Raw genomic sequence first — 27283 nt, 5'->3', positions numbered from 1 at the left:
CCACATGGAGAATTATTAGCTAAATTGGAAATGGAAAGATGGGGATCAATATGAAAATTGAAAGGTGGATAAGGAACTGGTTAAAGGGGGAGACTACAACGGGTCATACTGAAAGGTGAACTGTCAGGCTGGAAGGAGGTTACTAGTGGAGTTCCTTAGGGACTGGTTTTGGGACCAATCTTATTTAATCTTTTTATTACTGACTTTGGCACAAAAAGAGGGAATGTGCTAATAAAGTTTGCGGATGACACAAAGCTGAGAGGTATTGCTAATACAGAGAAGGACCGGGATATCATACAGGAAGATCTGGATGACCTTGTAAACTGGAGTAATAGTAATAGGATGAAATTTAATAGTGAAAAGTGCAAGGTCATGCATTTAGGGATTAATAACAAGCATTTTGGTTATAAATTGGGGACACATCAATTGGAAGTAACAGAGGAGGAGAAGGACCTCGGAGTATTGGTTGATCACAAGATGACTATGAGCTGCCAATGTGATATGGCCGCTAAAAAAGCTAGTGCGGTCTTGGGATGCATCAGGCGAGGTATTTCCAGTAAAGATAAGGAGGTGTTAGTACTGTTATACAAGGCACTGGTGAGACCTCATCAGGAATATTGTGTGCAGTTCTGGTCTCCCATGTTTAAGAAGGATGAATTTAAACTGGAACAGGTATAGAGAAGGGCTACTAGGATGATCCGAGGAATGGAAAACCTGTCTCATGAAAGGAGACTCAAAGAGCTCGGCTTGTTTAGCCTAACCAAAAGAAGGCTGAGGGGGGATATGATTGCTCTTTATAAATATATCAGAGGATAAATACCAGGGAGGGAAAGGAATTATTTAAGTTTAGTACCAATGTGGACACAAGAACAAATGGATATAAACTGGACATTAGGAAGTTTAGACTTGAAATTAGACAAAGGTTTCTAACCGTTAGAGGAATGAAGTTCTGCAACAGTCTTCCAAGGGGAGTAGTGGGGGCAAAAGACATATCTGGCTTCAAGATAAGCTTGATAAGTTTATGGAGGGGATGGTATGATGGGATAGCCTAATTTTGGCAATTAATTGATCTTTGATTATTAGCAGTAAATATGCCCAATGGTCTGTGATGGGATGTTAGATGGGGTGGGATCTGAGTTACTACAGAGAATTCTTTCCTGGGTGCTGGATGGTGAGTCTTGCCCACATGCTCAGGGTTTAGCTGATCGCCATATTTGGGGTCGGGAAGGAATTTTCCTCCAGGGCAGATTGGCAGAGGCCCTGGGGGGGTTTTCGCCTTCCTCTGCAGTGTGGGACACAGGTCACTTGCTGGAGGATTCTCTGCCCCTTGAGGTCTTTAAACCACGATTTGAGGACTTCAATAACTCAGACATAGGTTAGGGGTTTGTTATAGGAGTGGGTGAGTGAGATTCTGTGGCCTGCGTTGTGCAGGAGGTCGGACTAGATGATCAGAATGGTCCCTTCTGACCTTGAAGTCTATGAGGTGTGCAGTGTCCTCAACTGTACCACAGCTACACAGAGGGCTGTTCTGAGTCCCCAGGTATGGTCACTTGTGCAAACCTCCCCCCCTCCCTCCCGCATCTGGAACAGTTGCACTTTCACTAGAGACTGTGGCAGCGTGAAGCCCGGCACCTCTCCTCGGTCTGAGTGATGAGGAAGGAGTTTCTGACAGAAGGAGCAGCTCATTGCCCTTCCGTTTGCCACAATGGGGCAGCGTGCGCTGGCGAGAATGGCGTGTGTGCTGTAGTTGACTATTGGGATGGGATGCCGGGGAGCTGCCGTAGTTTGCTGGGCTAGAGAATAAGCAATACAAACCCTTACGCCTTGGCAAATGTTAAAATCCATTTTACAACTACCCCTGCTCAAAAGAGGGAGAGACTGAGGAGGTGTTTGCCATCTCCAGAACCAAAAGCTTCAGCTTCATCCCATCTCCCTTTTCTTCCTGGGTGACCAAAACCCTCCCTGTCTCCCTGCTTGGCTGTGAAACCTTCAACTTCCCACTCCATTCTAAGGGATTTCCGTAAATTATCATGGAGGCTGCGCTTTGTCCTGCATCCGTCTTCCCGCTTGGACCCCACACCAAGCACTTTGGCGCGGAGTGCACCGCTGGCACGGGGCTCTGCCCAGCACCATTCCCCCTCGCTGGTGCAAAAGAAGTGGCAAAAGAAGAAGAGCCCCCCAGCACCGGAAGGGAAAGGGGCTTTGGGCAAAGGACCAATGTCAGGCCATGTGCCTGCCCCGAGGCTTCACGGGGGTACTGCTGAGGTCAGACCCTCCCGCAGCCCAGCCAGGGATCTGCCTCCAGGGAGTGGCAGGGGACCCCTGCGTCTCCCAGGGCCCTCATTGCCTGAAGTGGCCCCGGGGGCTAAAGAACAAGTAGCCGACCGGCACTGCAGGTGCCGCACCAGGCGGCAGGCTCAGCTAAGACCCCAACATCTAAGGGTAAGCTGATCGTGGGACCACCTCATAGGCAGTGGAACGCCCTCGGTAACCGTACTGTCACCGCAGACTTGGACCCCAGCACCACATCCTAGGTCTCTGACTAGAAGGCCCGGGTCTTCGACGCGCTGTCCACCTGCAAGACATGGGACACCGGAGTCGAGGCACCAGTCCCCGTACCACTGATACCGGCGAACTTCCCATCAGAGATCGTTATGGCCCAGGTCACCTTCACCCAGACGGTCTCCCAGATGTCAATCCCCGCCCGGGGTTGGAGGCGCTTCTTGTCACAGCACCAATCCCTTCACCCTGGTGCTGTTTGTCACGTAGGCGCTGTTCTTCTTCGAGTGCTTGCTCATATCGATTCCAATTAGGTGTGCGCGCCGCGTACACGATCGTTGGAGAATTTTTACCCTAGCAACACCCGGTGGGTCGGCTGTGGAGCCCCCTGGAGTGGCACCTTCATGGCGCTGGATATATACCCCAGCCGACCCAGCGCCCCCTCAGTTCCTTCTTACTGCCCGTGACGGTTGTTGGAACTGTGGAGTGCGGCATAGCTGTCCTCCACTCTCCCTAGCTTTTAGATATTGTTGTAGTTATATAGTTATAGATTTAGTGTAGTGCAGTAGTTGTTAGTTATAGATTTAAGTTTATAAGTGAAGTTAGTGGGCTGGAAGGGGTCCCTCCCCCCGTTCCTCCCGGCGTGCCGCCCGGGCTCATGCCCAAGGCTCCAGGCTTTAAGCCATGCTCAACCTGTTCGAGGCCTATGCCAACGGGAGATCCCCACGACTCTTGTTTAAAGTGTCTCGGGGAGTCTCACCAGACCAAAAAGTGCAAGATCTGTAAGGCTTTCAGGCCTCGAACCAAAAAGGAGCGGGACTTTAGACTCAAACAGCTCCTTATGGAGGCGGCCCTCAGCCCGGACCCTCCTTCAGCACGCCAAGTTCCAGAACCGAGTGCCTCAGTGTGCAGTGCGCTGGTGGCGACTTCCAGTACTGCACCGCGCGGAGACACGGATAGAGTCCCACGGCACCGGCCTTTGCTGGCACCGCATCCTCCGCAAGCACCTCGGCGCCGGTCCCTGTCCCCAGGTCAGAAGAGACCTCGCAAACCGGAGGGGGCTGCTTCCCAACAACAGGCACTGGCACCCCCCTTACTAGCCTGGGATGTGTGTCCAGGACCGGAGCAACTGAGGATACAGGCGCCGATATCGACACCGTTGACTCCGGCACCAGCAGAAGGGCCATTGAGTCTGGCGCGGACTGGCTCCCCGACCCGCACCGTGGGTGAGCCCCGTCTTCCATCGACGCAGGAGATGTTTGCGACAACGAGGGACCTCATTGCCCTTACAGAGCCGGCACTGACTCAGGCTATGGTACCGCATCCCACCCGTGCGGTGCAGTCTAGGGGTAAGCCAGCCCTATTACGTTCACTATCTCTGAGCGTGGGCTCTTGGTACCGCTCCCGATCTAGGAGTAGGTCCCGGCGCCGCTCGCAGTCCCGGCACTGTTCTCTATCACGGCACCGGTCGTACTCACGACCCAGATCTTCCTCCCAGTACCGTTCCGCCTCGTGGCACCGCCTCGGACCTCGGTACCGTTCGGACTCCCGACGCCGCTCCCGGCACCGGTAGGAGCGCCGATCCCGCTCGAGAAGCCACTCCCAGCACCGCTCCCGCAGACGGTCTTCATCGCGATCCAGGTCTGGATCTCGGTACCGGCATGACCATCAGCAACATTCTTGATCCCAATACCGCTCCCTGGCAACGCGTAGAGACCGCTCTCCTGTGGGCCAGCACCATTCAGCACCGTTCCCAGCGGAGTCAACGCATGCATGCTCCGCACTGCCCTGGCCCTCACAATCCGCCTCACGCTCTTTCCAGTCAGATGGCACCTCCCGCTCAGCCTATCCCACACTGGGCCAAGCAGCGGACAACCTGGGTCACTGGCAGGATGAGGCCAAAGACCCTAGCCAGGAGCCTGCACAGTGGTCTTTCTGGACCCCATGGGCGAACCACCAAGCCCAAGGGGTTCCACCTGCGGCCTGCCGCTCAGCACATTCAGAGCCCCGAGTACTGGAGGCCACCATTAGTTGTCCCCCCTCGGGGGGTATGGAGGCACCTGCGCCCACTCCTAGGCAGGCCCCAGACCCCGGTACAATTGATCCTGAACATCAGGACCCCTCGTAATTGGACCCACCACAGGATCCATTAGCCCTGGTAGCATCTTCCTCATCTTCTCCAGATGAGGCAGTGGCGGGGACGACAACCTTGGGTCCGCTCCCCCCCCTCCCCCGATAGACCTACATGCTCACCAAGACCTTTTACATAGGGTGGCACGTAACATGGACCTCCCAGCAGAAGAGATAGTGGAGTTGGAGGACCCAGTGGTGAGCATCGTTTCAGCTGATGCCCCATCCCGGGTAGCATTGCCCATCATCCGCACCATTCAGGCCAACACCAAGACTATATGGCAGAACCCCTGCCTCTATCCCACCTACAGCCAGAGGGGTGGAGAGGAAATACTTTGTTCCCTCTAAGGAGTATGAATACCTGTATACTCACCCTCAGCCGTGTTCACTGGTGGTGTCCTCAGTGAACGCAAGGGAACGACATGGTCAACAGGTTGCAGCGCCCAAATCTAAAGACGCTAAGCGCTTCGATTTGTTTGGATGCAAAATTTACTCAGCGGGGGTCCTACAGCTCAGAGCCGCAAACCAACAGGCACTCTTGAGCCGCTATGATTATAACCCGTGGAACTCCATGGGTAAATTTAAGGAGTTGATTCCCCGAGAGTCCAGGGATGAGTTCGGGGCTTTAGTGGAAGAGGGCAAAAAGGTGGCTAGGACCTCCTTACAGGCCTCTCTTGATGTAGTGGACTCTGCTGCTAGGACCCTGGCGTCGGGCATAGCTATGCGACGCATTTCCTGGCTTCAGGTGTCTGGCTTACCGCCAGAACTGCAACAGACCCTGCAGGATCTACCATTTGATGGGCAGGGCCTGTTCTCAGACAAAATGGACTCTCAGTTACAGAGCCTAAAAGACTCCAGAACCATCATGCACTCCCTGGGGATGCATGTCCCAGTTACCCAGCGCAGGCTCTTTAGACCACAGCCTCAAAGGTTCTACCCTCCCCCTCGTCCAAGGCAAGACTTTTACAGAAGACGTGGACGAGGTGATAGAAAGAGATCCACTGGCCACCAACCCAGTCAGAACCAAGGCCCTCCTAAACCATCGTCAGGGCCCAGGCAAAATTTTTGAAGGTGCGCCCGAGGACGGCGTACTAGCCACCACCCAGGATCCTTTCCCTCCATTTAGAGATCATCTCTCCCATTTCCACCGTGCGTGGTCCCTTTATAACTTCAGACCGATGTTAAAGGTGGAAAGGGGATACTCTCTCCAATTTTCTTTTTGCCCATCCTCCCTCCCCGTCCCTCTTCAGGGACCCCTCTCACGAGCAACTCCTTATACAGGAGGTCTTTACGCTCCTGTCCATGGAAGCGATCGAGGAGGTTCCATCGGAACGAAGGGGCAGGGGGGTCTACTCCCGCTACTTCCTAATCCCCAAAGCAAAAGGGGGGCTTCGACCCATATTAGATCTGCGTGGACTCAACAAATTCATGGCAAAGTTGAAGTTCCGCATGGTCTCATTGGGGACCATTATCCCTTCCCTGGATTCCGGAGACTGGTACGCCGCCCTTGACATGAAGGACGCGTATTTTCACATAGCGATTTACCCTCCACACAGGCACTTCCTTCGCTTTGTGTGTATCGTCTGGGTCGGGACAGGCTGGACATGGTGGTCACGGTTCCGGAGTCCATCTTGTCCTCCCTCAGCTGGTGGCTGAGCCACACGTCGGTGTGCGAAGGGAACCATTTCACGCCCCACAACCTTCCCTATACCTTATCACAGACGCATCATCTCTGGGCTGGGGCGCCCATATCGGGGAACACCAGACGCAGGGCCTTTGGACCACATCCGAACTAACTCTGCACATCAGTGTACAAGAACTGATGGCAGTACGCCTAGCGTGTCAGGCATTTCGCGGTCTCCTACATGACTGTTGTGTGGCAGTCCTCACAGACAACACCACAGCCATGTTCTACATCAACAAGCAAGGGGAAGCCCGGTCGTCCCCCCCATGCCGGGAGGCCATTCACCTGTGGGAGTTTTTGCATAGCCTACTCGATACATCTGATGGCGCTGTTTCTCCCAGGAGTCCAGAACACGCTGGCGGACCGTCTCAGCAGGTCATTCCAAACTCACGAGTGGTCGATTCGTCCAGATATCATCCACTCCATCTTCCAGAGGTGGGGGTTTCCCCAGATCGACCTATTTCGCCTCGCGCATCAATCAGAAGTGCCAAGTGTTCTGTTCTCTCCAAGGGCGCTCTCAGGGCTCCCTGTCAGACGCTTTCCACGGGAGTAAGAAAGACCAGCTGTTCTACGCCTTCCCTCCATTCCCGCTGGTCCACAGGGTCCTGCTCAAGCTGTGCAGGGACAAGGCTCACATGATTCTGGTCGCTCCAGCTTGGCCAAGGCACTGGCACACCACGCTCCTAGAGTTGTCGGTAGAGCCTCCGATCACGCTCCCACTGTGGCCGGACCTGATCTCCCAGGACCACGGATGACTCTGTCACCCCAACCTGCAGAAGCTCCACCTTACAGCGTGGATGCTGTATGGCTAACTTGGGCGGAGTTGCTCTGCTCACAATCTGTGCAGCAGGTTCTGTTAGGCAGCAGGAAACCCTCCACACGGGCAACCTACTTAGCCAAATGGAAGCGCTTCTCCGGTTGGTGCGAGCAGCGCGCCACGCCCCCCTTGCAGGCATCAGTCCAGTATAAGTGGTATCATCTCCTATCCCTAAAGCAGCAGGGCCTGACGATATCATTTGTCAGGGTGCACCTGGCAGCTATCTCGGCGTTCCATCCAGGAGAACATGCTTCCTCCGTCTTCTCTAACCTGATGGTCATCAGATTCCTAAAGGGCTTAGATCGCCTATACCCACAACTGCGTCAACCGGTCCCGGCGTGGGACCTTAACCTGGTCCTCTCCAGGCTCACGGGGCCCCTGTTCGAGCCAATGGCTACCTGCTCACTCCTTTACCTATCTTGGAAGACAGCCTTCCTCGTAGCCATCACTTCAGCGAGGCGTGTTTCTGAAATCAGAGCCCTCACGTCAGAACCTCCGTATACAGTCTTCCATAAAGACAAGGTGCAGCTTCGCCCCCACCCTGCCTTTCTCCTCAAGGTGGTATCAGCTTTTCATGTGAACCAGGATATCTTCCTCCCAGTCTTCCACCCTAAGCCGCAAGCTACGTGGCAAGATCAACGTATGCACTCTCTGGACGTGCGCAGGGCCATCGTATTCTGTATCGAGCGTACGAAGCCGTTTAGGAAGACGACTCAACTCTTCGCTGCAGTGGCTGACCGGATGAAAGGCCTACCGGTCTCCTCGCAACGTATCTCCTCTTGGATCACATCCTGTATTCGTGCTTGCTATGACTTGGCCGGTGTCGCGACGCCACACCTCACTGCCCACTCCACGAGGGCTCAAGCCTTCTCGACCACTTTCCTGGCCCAGGTTCCAATCCATGAGATCTGTAGAGCGGCGGTTTGGTCATCCGTTCATACCTTTGCTGCACACTACGCGTTAGTACAGCAGTCTAGAGACGATGCTACATTTGGCTCAGCAGTTCTGCACTCAGCGATGTCTCACTCCGACCCCACGGCCTAGGTAAGGCTTGGTAGTCACCTAATTGGAATCGATATGAGCAAGCACTCGAAGAAGAAAAAACGGTTACTCACGTTTGTAACTGTTGTTCTTCGAGATGTGTTGCTCATATCCATTCCAAACCCGCCCCCCTTCCCCACTGTTGGAGTAGCTGGTAAGAAGGAACTGAGGGGGCGCTGGGTCGGCTGGGGTATGTATCCAGCGCCATGAAGGCGCCACTCCAGGGGGCTCCACAGCCGACCCCATTGGGTGTTGCTAGGGTAAAAATTCTCCGACGATTGTGCACACGGCACGCACACACCTAATTGGAATGGATTTGAGCAACACATCTCGAAGAACAACAGTTACAAATGTGAGTAACCTTTTTTTCTCACCCTCGCCTCGCCGGTCGCTCAACAGAGGCAGTCAGCAAACTCAGGCCTCGACGGGTCTGCCCTGGTCGCCAGAAGGGCAATGGTCTGAGTCGAACCGGGAGTTCAGCACCTCACCAACAAGGGGTGATTTGCCGCTGACTCGTGAAACTGGCGTGGCACCTGCAGCGACAATGACCCGCTCAATGGCTGTATTAGAATCCGTGGGGCATGCCAGTAATGCTGGTCCCGTTCCCACCAGCCCTCCCTGGCCACCTCAGACAAACTGGCCCCAGCACCGCCAGCACCAGAGTCGGAAGGTAATGCCGAATCCGATGTGGGGGCAGCGCCCCAAACCTCAGCACCAAAGGAGCCGTCCCTGGAGAGCAAGGGGAAACCTGCTCCTCCACAGGTGGCGCAGTCGTTGTCATTGTCCCTGGACGAAGCAGTTGCGGGTCCCTCCCAAAAGCGCCATCCCCCCCAATGACTTCAAGGAGCACCAGGCCCTCCTTAAAAGGGTGTCTGGTGGCACCTTAAAGACTAACAGATTTATTTGGGCATAAGCTTTCGTGGGTAAAAACCTCACTTCTTCGGATGCATAGAGTGAAAGTTACAGATGCAGGCATTATATACTGACACATGGAGAGCAGGGAGTTACTTCGCAAGTGGAGAACCAGTGTTGACAGGGCCAATTCAATCAGGGTGGATGTAGTCCACTCCCAATAATAGATGAGGAGGTGTCAATTCCAGGAGAGGAAAAGCTGCTTCTGTAATGAGCCAGCCACTCCCAGTCCCTAGTCAAGCCCAGATTAATGGTGTTAAATTTGCAAATGAGTTTTAGTTCTGCTGTTTCTCTTTGAAGTCTGTTTCTGAAGTTTTTTTGTTCAATGATAGTGAGTAGTTGCTGGTGAACACACCACAGAAACACCAACCTAGGAACCAATCCCTGTAGCAAACCTCATTGCCTACTCTGTCCCCATATCTACTCTGGCGACACCATCAGAGGACCCAACCACATCAGCCACGCCATCAAGGGCTCATTCATCTTCACATCCACTAATGTTATATATGCCCTCTGCCATGTACATTGGCCAAACCACTGGTTCTCCACTTGTGAAGTAACTCCCTGCTCTCCATGTGTCAGTATATAATGCCTGCATATGTAACTTTCACTCTATGCATCTGAAGAAGTGAGGTTTTTACCCACAAAAGCTTATGCCCAAATAAATCTGTTAGGCTTTAAGGTGCCACCAGACTCCTTGTTGTTTTTGTAGATACAGACTAACACGGCTACCCCCTGATACTTAAAAGGGTGGTTGCTAACTTGAACCTACAGATTGAGGGGGTCGCGGAGGAGTTAGACTTCTTTAACGTTGTATCCTTCTCCACCCTGGCCCAGGTCACGCTGGCTGTCCAGGCCCATAACTCTGGTTTTTGCTCTAGACTCAAACTTTAATTTGTCTAAAGACAAATTTTGTCTAATTTCTAGCTTAAATTTATTGATGGCTAGTTTATATCCTTTTGTTCTTGTGCCAACATTGGCCCTTAATTTCAATAACTCCTGTCCTTCCCTGGTGTTTATGCCTCTTATATATTTATAGAGAGTAATCATATCTCCCCTCAGCCTTCTTTTGGTTAGGTTAAGCCAAGCTCTTTAAGTCTCTTCTCATAAGGTAGGTTCTCTATTCCACTGATCATCCTAGTTGCCCTTCTCTGCACCTGTTCCAGTTTGAATTAATCTTTCTTAAATGGGGGGCCAGAATTGCACACAGTATTCCACATGAGGTCTCACCAGTAGCTTTTATATTGGTAATAACACTTCCCTATCTCTACTGGAAATACCTTCCCTAGTGCATCTTAGCATTGCATTAGCCTTTTTCACAGCCGCAATCACATTAGCAGCTCATAGGCATCCTGTGATTAACCAATACACCCATATGTTTCTCCTCAGTCACTCCCAAATGATACATCCCCAGTTTATAGCAACAATTCTTCTTGTTCGTCCCTAAGTGCATGACTTTGCACTATTAAATTTCATTCAATTTCTGTTATTTCAGCTTTCCAGGTCATCCAGATCTTCTTGTATGATATTCCTGTCCTCCTCCGCATTGGCAGTACCTCCCAACTTTGTGCCATTTGCAGATTTTATTAGCACACTCCCACTTTTTGTGCCAAGGTCATTAATGAAAATGAAAAACAATCCTTGAGGAACTCCACTAGTAACCTCCTTCTAGCCTGACAGGTCACCTTTCAGCATGACCATCGATGGACAGTGGAGAGTTATTCAAAGCAAATCTTCCTATACATCCTTCATCTCCTCCAGCCTGTAACCAGACCACTTTTCCATCTGCTCATGAAGAGAAAATGTAGCTTTTATTCTTTGATGCAGGACCTTGCTGCTATTACCTCTGCTTTTGTCACTCAGATTAAGGGGCTGCAATGCGCTCTACATGGACCAGCCAGAAAATAAGCTGGAGCAGAATGCGTTTGCCCACTTATTAACTAGAGTTTCTGCCCAGGACCATGTTGCACCAGTGCTCTGGGTTCCAGGCTGGCTGCCAATGCATTTCTGACTAGATGTTGAGGTATTGGGTTCACCTGTGAAGCTCTAAATGGTTAGGGACCTGGTTCCTGAAAGGAACACTTACTGTCACATTGGCCATCAGCAGCCGTGCTTCAGGCTGGAGCTCCCTTGTTATAACTGGGGGGAGCTGCTAGCAGGGTGTTCTCTGTGTGGGACCCTTTCCCTTTGGAATTTGCTTCTCCCTTGGCTGCCAGAGTCCGGATTTGTTAACCTGCCAAGCCCATCTTTTTTCCCAGGCTCCTAAGAAGGGGATGGGGGCAGGGTTTCAGTTTATTTTGTTATCCTGTTTTTAGCTGGTGCATATTTAGTGCCAAGGGGATGAGCATTTTATATTGTGAATTACCAATTTAGGGGAGCAGTGCCTATTTGTGGAAATTGTCAGTGGTGAATGCTGGAAGTTTTGGCTGCTGGGTAGGGGCATTTTGGTCCTTTGGGAACCTGAGAGCTTGTTCATGGCATTTTTGCACTGTGGACTTAACACATTAGCTGGATATATCTGCTAAAATGATCAGCAGTGAAATAACTGATACTGTTAACTTTTAAACAAGTATCTTTAGGTTACAGAATTAACAACCCATTGTGCCAAATGGGATAGCTCACACTTTTCAGGACACCGTTTTGGATTATCTGTAGAATCAAGACTCAATTGTGGATTGATTTACACTTGATGTACATTTTAAAAGTCTCCACAAAACCATGGGGCTAGAAACATCATTTAAATGAGAGATTCTGGAGCACAATGCTGCAGCCAGCAGGGAATTTCATGGCAAATTCTATGGCTGTGGAATTGCAGAACACAGACCTGTTACTAATGCTCCTTTTGCCTCCCCGTTGCCTATTCCAGAGCACTATGCTTTCACTTTGTTTCGCTTTCCTAGGTTCTGGAGAAGGAAGCTAAGATTCAGGAGCTGCAGGAGATAATCACAGACCTTCACCATGAAATTTCCCTGAAGGACTCCGAGGCAGTCAATCAACTGGAGGAGAAGCACCTGCTGGAGACCACAGTGCAATCCCTCAGGCAGATTGTAAGTGAAAGCTTTCTCTGCCCTCCATTGTCTTTGGTTGCATTTATTTGCAGTGTGGCCCCAATCAACTCCCTTCATGCTATCGCCTGTCACTTTCTCACCTCTTTTACCTGGGCTTTCGTCTTTTCCCTGTAGAAGCAGGCTTGAATTTAACTCCATACAAATAAAGTATCAGGAGCTGTAGCATTCTGCAGCTTGGGCCTTCCCTCTCTAGAAACGTAGGTTCTCGTTTTCAGAGGTGCCGAGCATCCATAATTCCAGATGAAATTTATAGGATCTGCAACTTGGCATCATCGCTTTTGAAGATCAGAGTGTCTGTCCTCTTCAGAACACACCTCATCTCTTCTAGCTTGAGCTCCTCCTAGACTATAGACACGCTACATAGCTAATGCCCCAGCCGGGCACTGGGGGCTACTGAGCTTAGTAGCCTGGGCACACTCTGTAGTGATCCTTTTGGCAGTGGCCAGGAAGACAATGAGAGTGATGCTGATCGTTCTGGTTTCCTGCAGCAAGAGGGAATTTCCCCATGCTCCTCACCAAGTTAGACTGGTTCAGTACTGCTCAGTCCATCCTTATTTAGTTATACAAAAAGAGGTGTGTGTCTGAAAACCCTGGGTGTCCCGCTGCGTTAGCCGAACATATCAACTACTTGCTAACCAAGCATCCACTCCCCAACAGCCCCAGCAACTCCCCGATAGCAGACCAGATCAGAACGCCCAAATCTTCAGCTCCATCAAGTGCCTTTCTCAAAAGACTTGGCTCCATACTAGCTGATAATGACAGACCTCAAAGGCCAGAGTGTGAGTTCAGAGCTTTAAGATCACATGTCATGGTGAGGAGGGATGTGCATGTACGCATGCAAGCATATCATAACAGTATATTGTGATGGACTCAGGCCAGAAGGATAGAAGAGGGTAGTGGAAGGCAGGTATATCAGCCTCAGAATGAGCAGAGCCCTGTTCCCTGGATAGCCAAACAAGGGCTACTCCAGGCCAATCAAGACACCTGACGCCAATTTAGCCAGTTAAGGTCGTTAGGCTAATGCCGGCACCTGACCTCAATTAACTGACAGAGGGTCAGGTAAGATTGTTAGGCTAATGGAGACAGCTGGAATCAATTAAGGTCCCACTTATACTGCTTTAAAAGCTCTCCTTTCCAGTTCTCTCGGGAGAAGCCCGGGTGGAAGGAGCTGGAGGAGAGGAAGCATTACTGTACCCTGAGGTAAGGGTGAAACTTGGAAAAGGGGACCACGGGGAAGTGGCTCAGGGAATCAAAGCAGCGTCAGTGGAGGAGGGAAGCCGCTAACAGCTGCTATCATTAGGGTCCCTGGGCTGGAACCCAGAGTAGAGGGCAGGCCCGGGTTCCCCCCTTTCTCCCCCTGTCCCCCCCCCCCCCCCCTCATGATCCACAGAGATCCCTTTGAAAGGGGAAACAGACTTGGATCCAAGCAGGAGACCAGACTGTGCCTAAGGAGCTCTAAGGAGCAACACAGACTGTGGCTATTCCTCCTTCCCACCTCCCATACAGGCCTGTGACGAAAGTAGCTCAATAATCTGTAACCTTTGCCGCCTTACTGGGACAGGGAGGTCATAGTGAGGGCCTCAGCGAGCTTCTGAGGCCACTATATCCGCCAGGAAGCGCGGGACCCACCAATACAGGCTTGGAGCGTTGTCACAATATTTATTACGTCAGGTCATTATTAGTAATGATTACTCAGGTGTAATCACAGAGTTGCACAGCACCTCACAGAACAAAGACCAGCTCTGGGCCTGAGTGTCCCCTCTTTACTATCAGATCAGAAGGACTACACAAAAAGAGGGGTATTTTACACCCATTCTGCACAGGAATACACAACTGCATAAGGCATGGAGAATCATGCCCAGAGCCCCTGCCCCCAAAGAACACCAGCAGGAAACAACAACACAAGGGGTTCTAGGACAGAGAAGACAAATGCACCTTTGCATCAGAGGGAAATGCAGTGTTGGGTTTTGGGTTTTTTATTCTCTCTGTTTTTTGTGAAGTTTCTGTCACCTTGGGCTTTAGGCAGTTAAGTTAGAGCTAATGTATGGTATTGGGTCTCAAGTGACACGGATTGCAGATGTCTGGTGCTCTCTAACCTTGAGTTTCTAATAATTATCACAAAAAGCTTAAATTTGCCAGTGAGAGGAACTTCAAAAATTTGCCAAAATGGTTTGTATGTCTCTGTGGCAGCCGTTGTCTTCCCCTCCTCCCCCTGGATCATTGCAGGTGCCACTTGCACTGCCCATCTTCCCCCTTCCCTGGACCAGCACGCCCATGACCTGTTTCCCACCAGTCACCCAACCCAGCAGTGTTACTAGACAGGCACAACAGGGAGAAACAGGTGAAAGGACTTTCATGGGAGACCATGCAGGGTAATGGATTAGGCTTGGGGTGAGGACTCAATCATTGGTTTTGGTACTGAATTGTATATGACCTTGAGCAAGTCACTCATCCTCTTTGAGCCTCCATTTCTTCATTTGTACAAAGAAGCTGCTAATCTTGTGGAACATGGTTACATGTTGGAAGTGTCAGGGTCGATGGCGTGGAACTAGAACTCAGGAGTTCACAGCTCCCAGCACTGAGCTCAAGCCACTTAGACGATGTTGATTTTAGGGCACCCTACCACTCCAGGAGAAGAGAGCTTATGAAGCATGTGCCATGTGTGCTCTGGGACTTCCATGGAACTCCTGACGTGCATGTGAGCCACTAAATGTCCACTAATGAGCTGAAGGTACCAGGCCCCACGTAGGCTGACAATCAGTAGTTTATAGACCAGTCCATGTTTGGAGTGATCTGATGGAGGCCCTAGCTTTGTGGGCAGACTGACTGCCTCTTCTATTCCTTCTTAGTGCCGGATGGCCCGAGTCCAGTGTCTGGAGCTGATCCTCTCTCTCCTTCCTGCACATATTCAAAGCTATATATTATTCATGGTGACTGGCTTTGTTAAACAGTCCTAACTAAGCAGTTGTTGTGCACCTTGCAGTGCCTATTTTTATATACATTTCATTTTGTTCTCATCATGTTTTCAGTGTGCTGTCGATTTTATATTGAATATATGTTCATTGTACAGATTTATCCAGGGGGAGCAGGGTAGGAGTCTGTTGGGTTTTGGGTATCTAGGAAGATGTGGAGATGGTTTGGAGGTGGGATGGTTGGGGTTGTGTGGAATAAGCACACTAGCTGGCTGTTTCTCCTGAAAGCATCAGTACTGAAATAAAGTTGTCATTAGGTTTCACAGTGAACAAGCTAGTTATATTAATGAGGCAATTCATATCTTCTGGAGTATGGTTTCAGGCTGCCTGCAAACCCCCAAAAAGGATACTATCTCCGTTTATATTCAGCCCACATTGTTATAGGTTTCCTCACAACCAACAGACTAGAAACATTTCTCTTGGACTGACATCAACTTGACAGCATTTCTCTGCTTGTCTGTCTGGAAAATGATAACTTTTGAATGCCAAAGCTACGCAAGTCCAAAATTTTAGGAAATGTTCTAGTTATCAATGGGCAGATCCCTGTTGAATTTGGGGGGGGGGGTCAGAAAATCGAAAGAGGGAAATGTGGGACACAGAGCCCCTGACATCTGGTCACTAGAACGATTAGCTTAACTATGTCTGTGATTGTCTGTACATCACAGATCTGTTGTTAGAGAAACAAAACGGGTGAGGTAATAGCTTTTGTTGGACCAACTTCTGTTGGTGAGATGGACGCGCTTTGGAGCCACACGGAGCTTCTATGGGTCTGAGGCTGAAGAAGGGCTCTGTGTAGCTCGAAAGCTTGGTCAAATAAAAGCACTAAAGATGTGCTAACGATTCATACATCCCTTCATGCTTCAGCCACCATTCTAGGGGACACGCGTCCATGCCGATGTCGGGTTCTGCTCGGTAATGATCCAAAGCAGTGTGGACCAAAGCATGTTCGTTTTCATCATCTGAGTTAGATGCTGTGATAAATAAAGTGGGGGGTAGCTCCCTTTGATGGACACCCAGCCAGCCCGTTAACTGTAAAATCCCTCTTGGTAGCTGTTCTCTACTTGCTTTACCTGTAAAGGGTCAAAAAGTCCCCCAGATTTAAAAAAAAAAAAAAAAAAAAAAAGTGAGCACCTGACCAAAAGAGCCAATGGGAAGGCTAGAACTTTTTAAAATTGGGGAAGAAACTCTCTCTTTGTCTGTTGTTCTCTGGGCTGTAGGGACACAGAGCAGCAGTGCTATACGCAGGAATGCTGTGTAAGGTTTGAACCAGGTATGAAAAATTATCTACCATACCTAGAAGGAATCATTTGGATAGGGAATGTTTAGATAGACGCGATCAGATTTATTTCTTTATTTTGGCTTGTGGATCTCCTCTGGCTAACCCCAGATGCTTTTGTTTGCTTGTAATCTTTAAGATGACCCCCAAGAAAGCTATTTTGGGTGCTTAAATTTTTTGAATTGCTCTTTTTAAAAATCTAGCAAAAGTCTAAGTTCCAGGTGTATTTTTATTTTCTTCATTTTTGTTTTTAATAAAACTTACCTTTTTTAAGAACAGGATTGGATTTTTGGTGTCCTAAGAGGCTTGTGCATAGGCTGTTTGATTAGCTGGAGGCAACAGCTAATTTCCTTTGTTTTCTTTCTCAGCTCTTCCCCGGAAGGGGTGTGTGAAAGGGCTTGAGGGTACCCCAGAAGGAGGAATTGCCAAGTGCTCCTTCCTGGGTCCAAAGGGTTTTTTTGCATTTGTGTGATGGCAGTGTTTACCAAGCCAAGGTCAGAGACAAGCTGTAACCTTGGGAGTTTAATACAAGCCTGGAGTGGCCAGTATTAATTTTTAGAATCCTTGTGGGCTCTACCTTCTGCACTCAAAGTGCCAGAGTGGGGATTCAGCCTTGACAGATGCCACCAGCAGAAGGTTGATTTTCTTTTTTGATGGTTCGGGTTCTGTAGTTTCCACGTCAGAGTGTTGTTCTTTTAAGACTTCTGAAAGCATGCTCCACACCTCGTCCCTCTCAGATTTTGGACGGCACTTCAGATTCTTAAACCTTGGGTCGAGTGCTGTAGCTATCTTTAGAAATCTCACATTGGTACCTTCTTTGCGTTTTGTGAAATCTGCAGTCAAAGTGTTCTTAAAACGAACAACGTGCTGGGTCATCATCCGAGACTGCTATAACATGAAATATATGGCAGAATGTGGGTAAAAATTGAGCAGAAGACGTGCACTTCTCCCCCAAAGAGTTCAGTCACAAATTTAGTTAACACACTTTTTTTTAACGAGCGTCATCAGCATGGAAGCATGTCCTTTGGCATGGTGGCCAAAGCATGAAGGAGCATACGAATGTTTACCATATCTGGCTCACAAACACCTTGCAATGCCGGCTACAAAAGTGCCATGTGAACGCCTGTTCTCACTGTCAGGTGACATTGTAAACAAGAAGCCGGCAGCTTTATCTCCTGCAAATGTAAACAAACTTGTTTGTCTGAGCGATTGGCTGAACAAGAAGTAGGACTGAGTGGACTTGCAGGCTCTAAAGTTTTACATTGTTTTATTTTTGAACGTAGTAATTTTTTGCCATAATTCTACATTTGTAAGTTCAATGTTCATGATAGAGATTGCACTACAGTACTTAGTATTTTTCAATGCACCTAATATATTTCTTTTGTTTTTATATTGCAAATATTTGTAATAAAAACACTATAAAGTGAGCACTGTACACTTTGTGTGCTGTAATTGAAATCAATGTATTTGAAAATGAGGAAAACAGCCAAAATATTTAAGTAAATGGTATTCTATTATTGTTTAACAGTGCGATTTAATTGCGATTAAGTTTTTTAATCGCTTGACAGCCCTTGTGCAAACATGTTGCTTCTAAGGTTATGGCCACCGCATGGCTCATAACATATCGTCCCTTGTGCAGAGGCTGCCAATTCTAGGAAGGGCAGTTTTGAGTGCTGGTCCCTGTGGGTCGTATCTGCTCCATGTGCCTGAGACTGGAGAGTTCTTGCAATTGGTTAGTCTTGTCCATTGGTCCAGGTGCACTCTTCTCATGCTCCTCACTGAGGCTATAAGGGGTGGGGCGGACTGACCACCTCCTCAGTTCCTTCTTAGCATGGCCTGAGTTGGAACCCCCAGTGTCTGGAGCTGATCCTTTCCCTTCTTCCTACAAATACTCAGTTATATTTTATTCTTAGTTGTTGTTGTTAATTAGTGTTTTGATAGTTCCCCAGTTAGTGTTAGAATCCCCACCCCTGGAAACCCTCCCAGGACAGGACTTAGATTGTGCCCTGGATACAGGGCTTCAAAACCAGCATCTCCTGACCCTGCTCTTTCTCAGTCAGTGATGACCACCAGCGCTGCCTCTACTGCCTTGGAGAAGCTCATAGCTTTGCTAAGTGTAGAATCTGCTGCTCTTCTTCCAGCCAAATCTGACAGATGCAAGAACTCCAGCTTCAGAATGGAGCACCCAGTGAGTCCCCAGTCAGACCCAGACCAGGGAGACCCCCTTCTACATCAGCCAGAGTCATCAAGGTGCGTGCCACCTCATACCATGCTGGACTTCAGAGTGAAAAGGAGAAGAGGGAAAGACCCTTTATCTGGGCCCTCTCGTGAGAGTAAAGGGTGCTCTCACAAACACAAAAGCAGATCCCCTCTAGACCCTCTAAGGGGAGAGATCCCTCCCGGACCCAGTCCAGATCGGGTGAGCCTTCATGCCTAAGCCACAAGGACGTAGGCCTTCCAAGCCTTATGGACATGATCAGAAAGCACACAGGAGCAAGGCTTCTTCTGTATTAGCCTTGGTATCAACTTTGCTGACTGTGGTACCAACTAAAATGAAACTCTGGGGACCTGAAGGACCAGGAACCACTGGGACCCTCGAAAACCACCAGGTCAGAAATTCATGCACTGACAGTACTGTCACAGCCCGATAAGGAGCCATCATCTACACCTACTCTGGCGGTACACAATCTCTGAAGGGGCGGGTGACTTATACCACTCTGGAGGATGTTTTCATCCTCATGGACCCACGATCTCCCTTGTTAGCAGAACTGATACTCATAGGGAGATTCTAATACCAGTGAGAATTGAAATGTCTGAGAGAAGTGTATCTCCCATCCTTCTCAGCTTGGAAAAGAGATGACTAAGGGGTGATATGATCGAGGTCTTAAAAATCATGACTGGTGTGGAGAAAGCAAATAAGGAAGTGTTATTTATTCCTTCTCATAACACAAGAACGAGGGGTCACCAAATAAAATTAATAGGAAGCAGGTTTAAAATAAAAGGAAGTATTTCTTCACACACAACACACAGTCACCATTTGGAACTCTTTGCCAGGGGATGTTGTGAAGGCCAAGACTATAACAGGGGTCAAAGAAGAACTAGATAAATGCATGGAGGACAGGTCCATCCATGTCTATTAGCCAGGCTGGGCAGGGGTGGTGTTCCTAGCCTCTGTTTGCCAGGAGCTGGGAATGAGCAACAGGGGATGGATCACTTGATGATTCCCTGTTCTGTTCATTCCCTCTGGGGCACCTGGCATTGGCCACTATCGGAAAACAGGAGACTGGGCTAGATGGACCTTTGGTCTGACCCAGTCTGGTCGTTCTTACGTTCTTAAACTAGTGACCAGAACCTCATTACAAGCTGCAGTTGATATGGCAGCAAGATTCAGGGCAGCAGCCAGTGTGGTGCTACGGGAATCATGGCTGCACTTTGCAGTTTCCCATGGATCCAAAACACCCGTTGAGGCTCATCTTTTCAATGAAAAAGCCCTCCACTCCCTGGGTATACACTGGGATAGAAGAGAACCCCACAAACAACCCTACAAACTGACGCCTTACTGCAACCCTTCTATCGCCAATGCTTTTACAATCCACCTCACAAATGGCAGAAAACACGAAGGCCAAGATAACCCTGCACCTTCCACTTCAACCATAACTACACAACCTCGCCTCCTGACCAAGAACTGTTGTGACTAAACACTCGAAAGCTGTGAACCAACATCAATCCATCTGCCTGATTCCGAGATCCACTTTGGGAGATGCCTAGCAAAATTCTCCCACAATTGGAGGATGATAACAGACAAATTGGTGCAGAATGTCATCCATTCCAGCTATATCATAGACTTTCTCTCCCTACCTTCCCTAAAATCCCCTACCCTGTCCTTTTTCAGGGACCACTTTCATGAGGCAATCTTCCTTCAAGAGGTATAATCTCTTCTCCAGTGGGGAGCAATAGAACAGGTACCTCTCAACAGTAGGGAAAAGGGTTCTATTCAAAATACTTCCCAGTTAGCAAGAAGAAAGGAGGCTGGAGACCCATTCTTCAGCTGTGTTAACTCAACTTTTTTATTCACAAACTGAAATCCCGCATGGTTACATTGGCATTGATAATACCATCCCTAGAAAAGGACTCCTGGTTCACAACTCTCAATATGAAAGATGCATACTTTCATGTGGGATATTTATCCCTCCACACAGACAATTTCTTCAGACAGAGTAGCAGCCATGTTAGTCTGTATCCGCGAAAAGGAGTACTTGTGGCACCTTAGAGACTAACAAATTTATTCGAGCGTAAGCTTTCGTGGGCTACAGCCCACTTCATCAGATGCATCCGAAGAAGTGGGCTGTAGCCCACGAAAGCTTACGCTCAAATAAATTTGTTAGTCTCTAAAGTACCACAAGTACTCCTGTTCAGGTTTATGGGGGTCCCCACCACTGTCAGTACAGGATACTCCCATTTTAATTAGCTACAGCTCCCAGAGCCTTCACAAAAGTGTTCTCTGTAGTAGCAGCTCAGCTTGGATAAGGTGGCTCCACCATCTTCCCATACCTGGATGACTGTCTTTTGACTGGTAGGTCGTATCTGGAAGTCTTAATGTCAGCCTTGTCACTGCTCCACCTTCTGGCATCCCTGCGTAAACACAGAGAAGTCTACCCTGACTCTAGCGCAGGCCATAGAATTTATAGGAGCGACTTTTGATTTGATCCGGACAAAGGCCTATCTCCCCAAGGACAGATTTCACACCATGAGTACTCTGAGAAGTCTAGCTACACGCAGCCCTCAATCATCAATTGGGATATGCCTCACTGTCCTGGGCACATGGTGTCGTACCTATATAATGCCATTTGCCAGACTACACCTCCTTTCCCTACAAGCTTGGCTTTGAACAGTATGTACGCCGAGCAAGCACAGCATCCATACCATAGTGACCATCCCCACTGACATGATGGAGGGACCCTGGACCCGTGTGCATAGGAGTTCCCCGTACCCAACAGGACGATAACTACAGATAGGCTGGGGAGCCCAATAGCATGATTGTACCGTGCAAGGAACTTGGACTCCTTGGGAAGCTGACATGCACATAAATCTGCTGGAACCAAGAGCAGTACAAGAAACTTTCAGAGCATTCCTACCACTCTCACAATCCCAGCACATCCTGATAACATGAGACAATGGAATCAGATGGGAGGGCCAAGATCCAACCCTGTGTAGAGAAGCAGCCGGCATATGCAGTTCGTGTATCCAGAATCGCATCACCCTATTGCCCTTCCAGGCACCCAGAATGCACTGGTGGGCAGCCTCAGCAGCCATTTTGCCACTGATCACGAGTGGGAATTACACGATTCCTCAGAGTGAAGATTGCTCACCACTGAACTCCCACTTTCTGTTGTGCCACCAAGGCAAACAGAAGCATGTACTTCTCCAGGGGAATTCGAGGACAGTACTCCAAGGGGGATGATCTCTTCCTGCCTTGGGCAGGTAATTTGTGCTATGCCTTCTCTTCCATTCCACTGCTACCTTGGATTCTGTGGAACAGGGGTTCCCAAACTTCATTGCACCATGACTCGCTTCTGACAACACAAATTACTACATGACCCTAGGATGGGGGACGGAAGGCTGATTCAGGGCCGGGCCCTCAAAACAAATGTTGAGTAGCTGTGGCCTCTGGGCCAGCAGCCTGGTGACGGACAGGTGGGCAGGCACTGGAGGAGGCTCGGTAATCTTTTGAGTCAGAGCTCTGAGGGGGGTAAATATTTGGCAGGGCGGCTGCCAGACAAGTGCACAGTGACTTCTCTAGTTAATTCCTCTGTTTCCCAGGCCCTGCACCTCCCTTCTCCTTGCCTTGTTACTCCTTTTGACCACTCTCCTATGTTCTCAGGTCAGGGGCTTGCCCTGCAGAAAGGAAAAGCTTAGCTGAAAATTAGGAGGTTTAATCAAAGCTTTTCCAGCCGGCAGAACCGATCAGCAAACGTTGAACTGGACGGAATGAAATGCCATTCAGATGGAAAGAGAGGGGCTTGCACATTTTCCCTAACCAAGAATTTGACTCCAGCTCCCCCTCCCCACCCTGCGTCACTCGTTGCGGCAGAGGGTGGGAAGGCAGCCGCGCAAGCTGAGGGTGCAGTCACACAACGTATTTGTGCAGCCCAGAGTCCGTCGTTACTCTTCGGTGACAGTAGCAGGAGACCATTAGCATTTCCAGAGCTCCCCTTTCTCTTGATGGCAATGGTTTTCCACTCTCAGAAATTGCCTGGCACTTCAGGCTACAGCCAGGTCCCAGTGTGTAATTTCCAGACTCTGACCCCACAGGGGACAAAGTGCGGATCTGAGTGGGGAAACAGGCCCATGGCAGTGGGCGGAAGGGAAAGCTGACAGCAGCACAGTCCGGAGGACCCTGTTTAGTTCCCTGCCCATGGGGCTTGTGCATGTGCCATCTCCTTGGTGTGGCGGGTGCATGGCAAAGAAGCACATCAGCCAGGGCCGGCTCTGGCTTTTTTGCCGCCCCAGGTAAAAAAGCCTCCCGCTGTGCCCCCCCCCCCCCGGCAGGGAGCGCAGCAGGGGGGAGCGGCGAGCCCGGCCAGGGCCCCCTCCAGGTGCCGCCCCAAGCACATGCTTGGTAGGCTGGTGCCTGGAACCGGCCCTGACAGCTTCCTGCTGGTTCTGAAAACCTGCCCTTCCCTGCATGCTCTGGTGCATTTATAGGTTTAAAAACAGCACAAGTGCAAATTGGATTGGAAATGCCCTCCCCCCCCCCCCTTGCTTCTGCCGCCGAGCCCTGCAAGCACCAAGGAGAAGACAGGACTTGCTCCTCAGGAAGGGCTTGAGTACATAGAAGAGCTTTGTCTTGTGCCTTGCCAGGGAATGGAGCCAGTGGGACCCTTCCCTGCCCCTCACTGCCCAGGAGGTGAGAGGAGTGCAGTGGGGCTCCCACTCCCACCCACCCCCTCCCCACACACACAATGTGGGCTGGATTTTCAGCCTTGCCAATTGTGCCCAGCACTGGGCTGGGCCCTGGTTGTGCCTGCCCATTTCTGACTGTGAATTGTTTGTGTGCTGGGGTTGGGAGGCCAGGGAGGGGGGGAGGGAATATCTCACCAGCAGCACTTGGTCCAATAAAAGAGATGACACCCCCTGGTCTCTGCCCTTGTCAGGGGCCTCAGGCAGGCTCCTGTGAGCAGAATCAGGGCCCCGCTGGTCTTTCTGTAACACAGGCTGTCGCACCTTTTGCTGCTCCGAGGGATGTCCATGCCCTCTCTCCACTGGCACGCTCCCCCATTCGGGCACACACCTTCTGCTCATTTACCTGGCTAGGCAAGTGGGGGCTGCTGTGAGAAGCAAATAATGGGGCCTTTGGGATCTTCTTGGTGTGCCTAGTAGTGCTCCTTCGGTGCCAGGGGCTGCGTGAGGGGCCGTGTGCACGAGGACTCTGGCTGGGCAGGTCAAGGAGGGAATAGCTCTATCCCTGGCAATTTAGATTCAGCCATTTCATCTGCAGTTCCCTCAAGTGTTGAATTGAATAAAGCAGCCGCAGCAGCAGCAGTGGGGGAGGGGCTCTGAGCTAAATGAAAAGAGACAGGCAGCCGGGAAGAGAGAATCACGTCCTTTGGCTGCAAATCCAGCTCGAGCAGGAGGTGTGGCACGAGCCTGGCAAAGCCATCGAGTGCAGCAGGCAGGGCTCTGTGCGGGGCTGACACTAAAGAAGGGCATGCTCCTCCCAGGGCCCCAGGCTTTAGAGGGAGTCTCACGCCAGCTAGAGTTACGGGGCAGTGGCAGAATCTCCGCCCGAACCGGCAAGGAAAAGGACATTCCAGCTCCCCGGGCCGTGGCTCAAAACCAGCAGAGAAACGAAAAGATCCCCCATTTATTATTTTGCAAATACTCTGTGCTGGGCTTGACTGCTGGCTTCTGATCCATTACAGCGGCAATCGCAGCATCTACCCTCACCACAGCCAGCTTCTAGCGAGTAGCTTTGGAGGAAGGGGTTGTGACTCCTCACCCTCTGCTCTGCCTATCGTCTCCACTCCAAGTGCATTTTCCTTCCGCGCCAGGCTCCTGGCAGGGCCTGTCCTCACTGACCGTCGCCCAGCTCAGTGCAGGAATTGAAATAGCGCAAAGTGTATTGGAGAAAATCACAGAATGAAGCAGAACATAAACGCATAGGGCCCGATTTGCCTCCCATGGGTGCAGCTTCATTCTCGTCCAGGAGTTACTGCGATGAACCCCCAAGTAACTGACAGAAGCGTCAGGCTCCCTGGCCCTATGCTCCATCTCAGAAAGAATTGCCTCGCGATGTAGAAGGCCCTTTGGTTTGATCCCCACCATCGAAGCTGTAACCCTTTAGATTCTGAGCATGTCTACCCTGGGAAAATGAGCCCCCCCAGGGAGGAACATATCCAGGTAACGCCTCTTCTAAATATTGATGCCATTGTTTGTATGATACAGGGCGAGCCACACCTCTGCCCCCGCTTACCCTCCCCCTGTCTCTCTGTATGTGCCTCCTCCAGTGTCGGGCCTCGGGCCTTTATATCTGCTGGGGTGGAATCATGCCTTTCTTGCACGCACCCAGTGATTCCACCAGGCTTATCCACCATGTCCCACTTGGGGCTAACACCTGCGGTCCTTCCCTTCGGGAGTCTGGGAGCAGTGGTGGGACAGGGACCAGCCAGCCTGCTTAAACCACAGCACAGATTATTTTAGCAGTAGGAACAAAGCACTTAGAGAGGAGGATTTAAAAGACAGTCTACATGCCTGTCAGCCTGTGTGTGTGTGCATGCGCCAGCCACTGTGTCTGTGTGCAGAGTTTAACTGGGCACTGGATTCTTGTCCTCAGTTTTTTATACATCTTAACTGATGTCTGTAGTTTGAATTAACAGGATGTGAAGTGGGTTCCAGGAGCCTTAGGACCTCTCTACGCAGGGAAAAGCCAGCAGCAGCTGGTGCACACTCACTCCTACGCAGTAGCTCCGTGTGGACTCTTACTGCACAAGTGCCTTTGTGCACATTAGCTTAGGGCACTTGGGCCGAGTACTGAGCTAAACCACCTGAGTGCGTTGGGTGAGTATCCCCACAGGGAGTTACGCCGGAGGAGCCAGCTTGCTTTAAGTTCACACCTTCACTCCCTGGGCACTAACTTCCCTGGGTGGACAAGCCCTTAGACTAAATCTCTGTGGCGCCACAGTGTGGACTCTAGTGGTGTGAACTGTAGAGCGCACCACACTGTTGTGTTCATGCTAATGGCGTGAACTAGGATTGTATTAATGCAAACGAAATGCCTTTTATTTCACACCAGCAGTGTCCACGTGGGGCAGTGAGAGCACACCACTTTGTGGTTTCTGCAGTTCACACCCCTGGAGTCCACGCTGTAGACAAGCCCTAAGGCCTGGTCGGCACTCAGTATGTCTACACTGCAATCAGAGGTGTCAGTGCAGCACGTACAGACATACTCAAGCTAACTTTGAGCTAGCTAGCTCAAATAACAGGAGCTTTGAAGCCGCGGCAGCGTGGGCTAGCCGTTCCAGTGTAACGCCGACAAACCCTGGTTGGTGGCGGGCGGGATCGAACCTGGGACCTCTGAAGCTTAGGATATGAGCCTCTACTGCTTGAACTAAAAGCCACATGTCTCTCACCAATCTCTAGATGGTCGAGGTGCCACTAGAGGGGGACAGCGCCGCACCGAGCAGGCCTGGGTCACACAAGCAGATAGACTTGCGCAGCCCAGGCTGCCCTCGGTCAAAGCGAGCGCAGGTCTGTCTGCCTGTGCTGCAGTCACGCCGTGCACTGCAGTGTAGACAAACCCTAGGTGACCCTGGGTGGAAGCGCTGCCGCAGCGGAATGGCTGAGCGTGAAGCGCCGTTTCTGAAGTGGTGCTGAACACGGTTTGCCCCCTGCTTGCAGTTAAACTGTCCTCAGCACTGGCTGAGCGGCAGCCTTTGCTGAAGCAAGTGTAAATGTGATCTAGCGCTTCGATAGCAGGGCAGGGAGTCAGGACTCACGGGGGTAGGACACGGACAGTGCCTCACGCTTCTCCTTCGGTAATGGCTCTGACCTACTTCACATGGTTTGGGGAGGCCCGTATCAGGGGGTAGCCGTGTTAGTCTGTAGCCACAAAAACAACCAGGAGTCCGGTGGCACCTTAAAGACTAGCTGATTTATTTGGGCAGAAGCTTTCGTGGGTAAAAACCTCACTTACTACTGTTTATGAAAGGGCCCTGTGTTACGGTGACTCTGGGTCCAAGGGGTAGAGCGTGAGAGAGGCTGCTGCTGAGAGCTTGTATTTTGTGGCTCTGGTTTCCCCCCTCCATTGCTGCTCTGGTTGCTTGCCTGCTGGAGTGGCTTATTCATTTTAAAACATGGTTAATTTTCATGTTGTGGTCTCTGTGTGTTTGGGGTGCTTCTTGTTGTCCTTGCGTCACCAAAACTGAGCATTCCTGTGTGTATTTCCTTGTGTGAAATGCTCGCACGTGTGTGTGCGTGCGCACAAGGGAGAAGGAGCTGCAGCTTCAGCTACACTAAGCAATTAAACTCCAGCAGCTCAGGGATGAGCAGGAGGCCGTGATTTTCCTTCCCTTTGCAGTAATTGCCTCAGCAATCAGCTTTGATCACCCGAGAGCAGAGGAGATGAGTGTTGCAAGTTGACATCAGTGGTTTTAATATATCCATTTACATATACAGGAGCAGAGCAACATACAGCTTTCCATAGCGTCTCTGACCTGAAACCATCGCAGCTCCATAGACACCTCATTTAATTTAATACTTCGCCGCCGCTGCGGAAGCCACAGGACGAGGGTGGGGATGGATAATCAAGCCCTCGCTCGCTCTCTCTGAATGTCTGTAGAAATGACATGAAAGTAATTGCTTTTGAAAAGCAAAGCAGAAATGGCA

The 27283-nt window shown here is 50.3% G+C and overlaps 1 protein-coding gene across 1 annotated transcript in view; it reads left to right on the top strand.

Annotated features, from left to right (window-relative positions):
- Positions 1-27283, top strand: part of PMFBP1 (polyamine modulated factor 1 binding protein 1) — a 244713-nt gene that overhangs the window by 108182 nt on the left and 109248 nt on the right. Inside the window, exon 4 of the mRNA XM_034788878.1 lies at positions 11984-12130. Within this exon, the coding sequence (XP_034644769.1) occupies positions 11984-12130 (147 nt within the window). The remainder of the gene's footprint in view (positions 1-11983; positions 12131-27283) is intronic.

This window comes from Trachemys scripta, chromosome 13, assembly GCF_013100865.1.
Source record: "Trachemys scripta elegans isolate TJP31775 chromosome 13, CAS_Tse_1.0, whole genome shotgun sequence".
Classification (NCBI taxonomy): domain Eukaryota; kingdom Metazoa; phylum Chordata; order Testudines; family Emydidae; genus Trachemys; species Trachemys scripta.
This window is presented reverse-complemented; position numbering and strand designations above follow the sequence as displayed.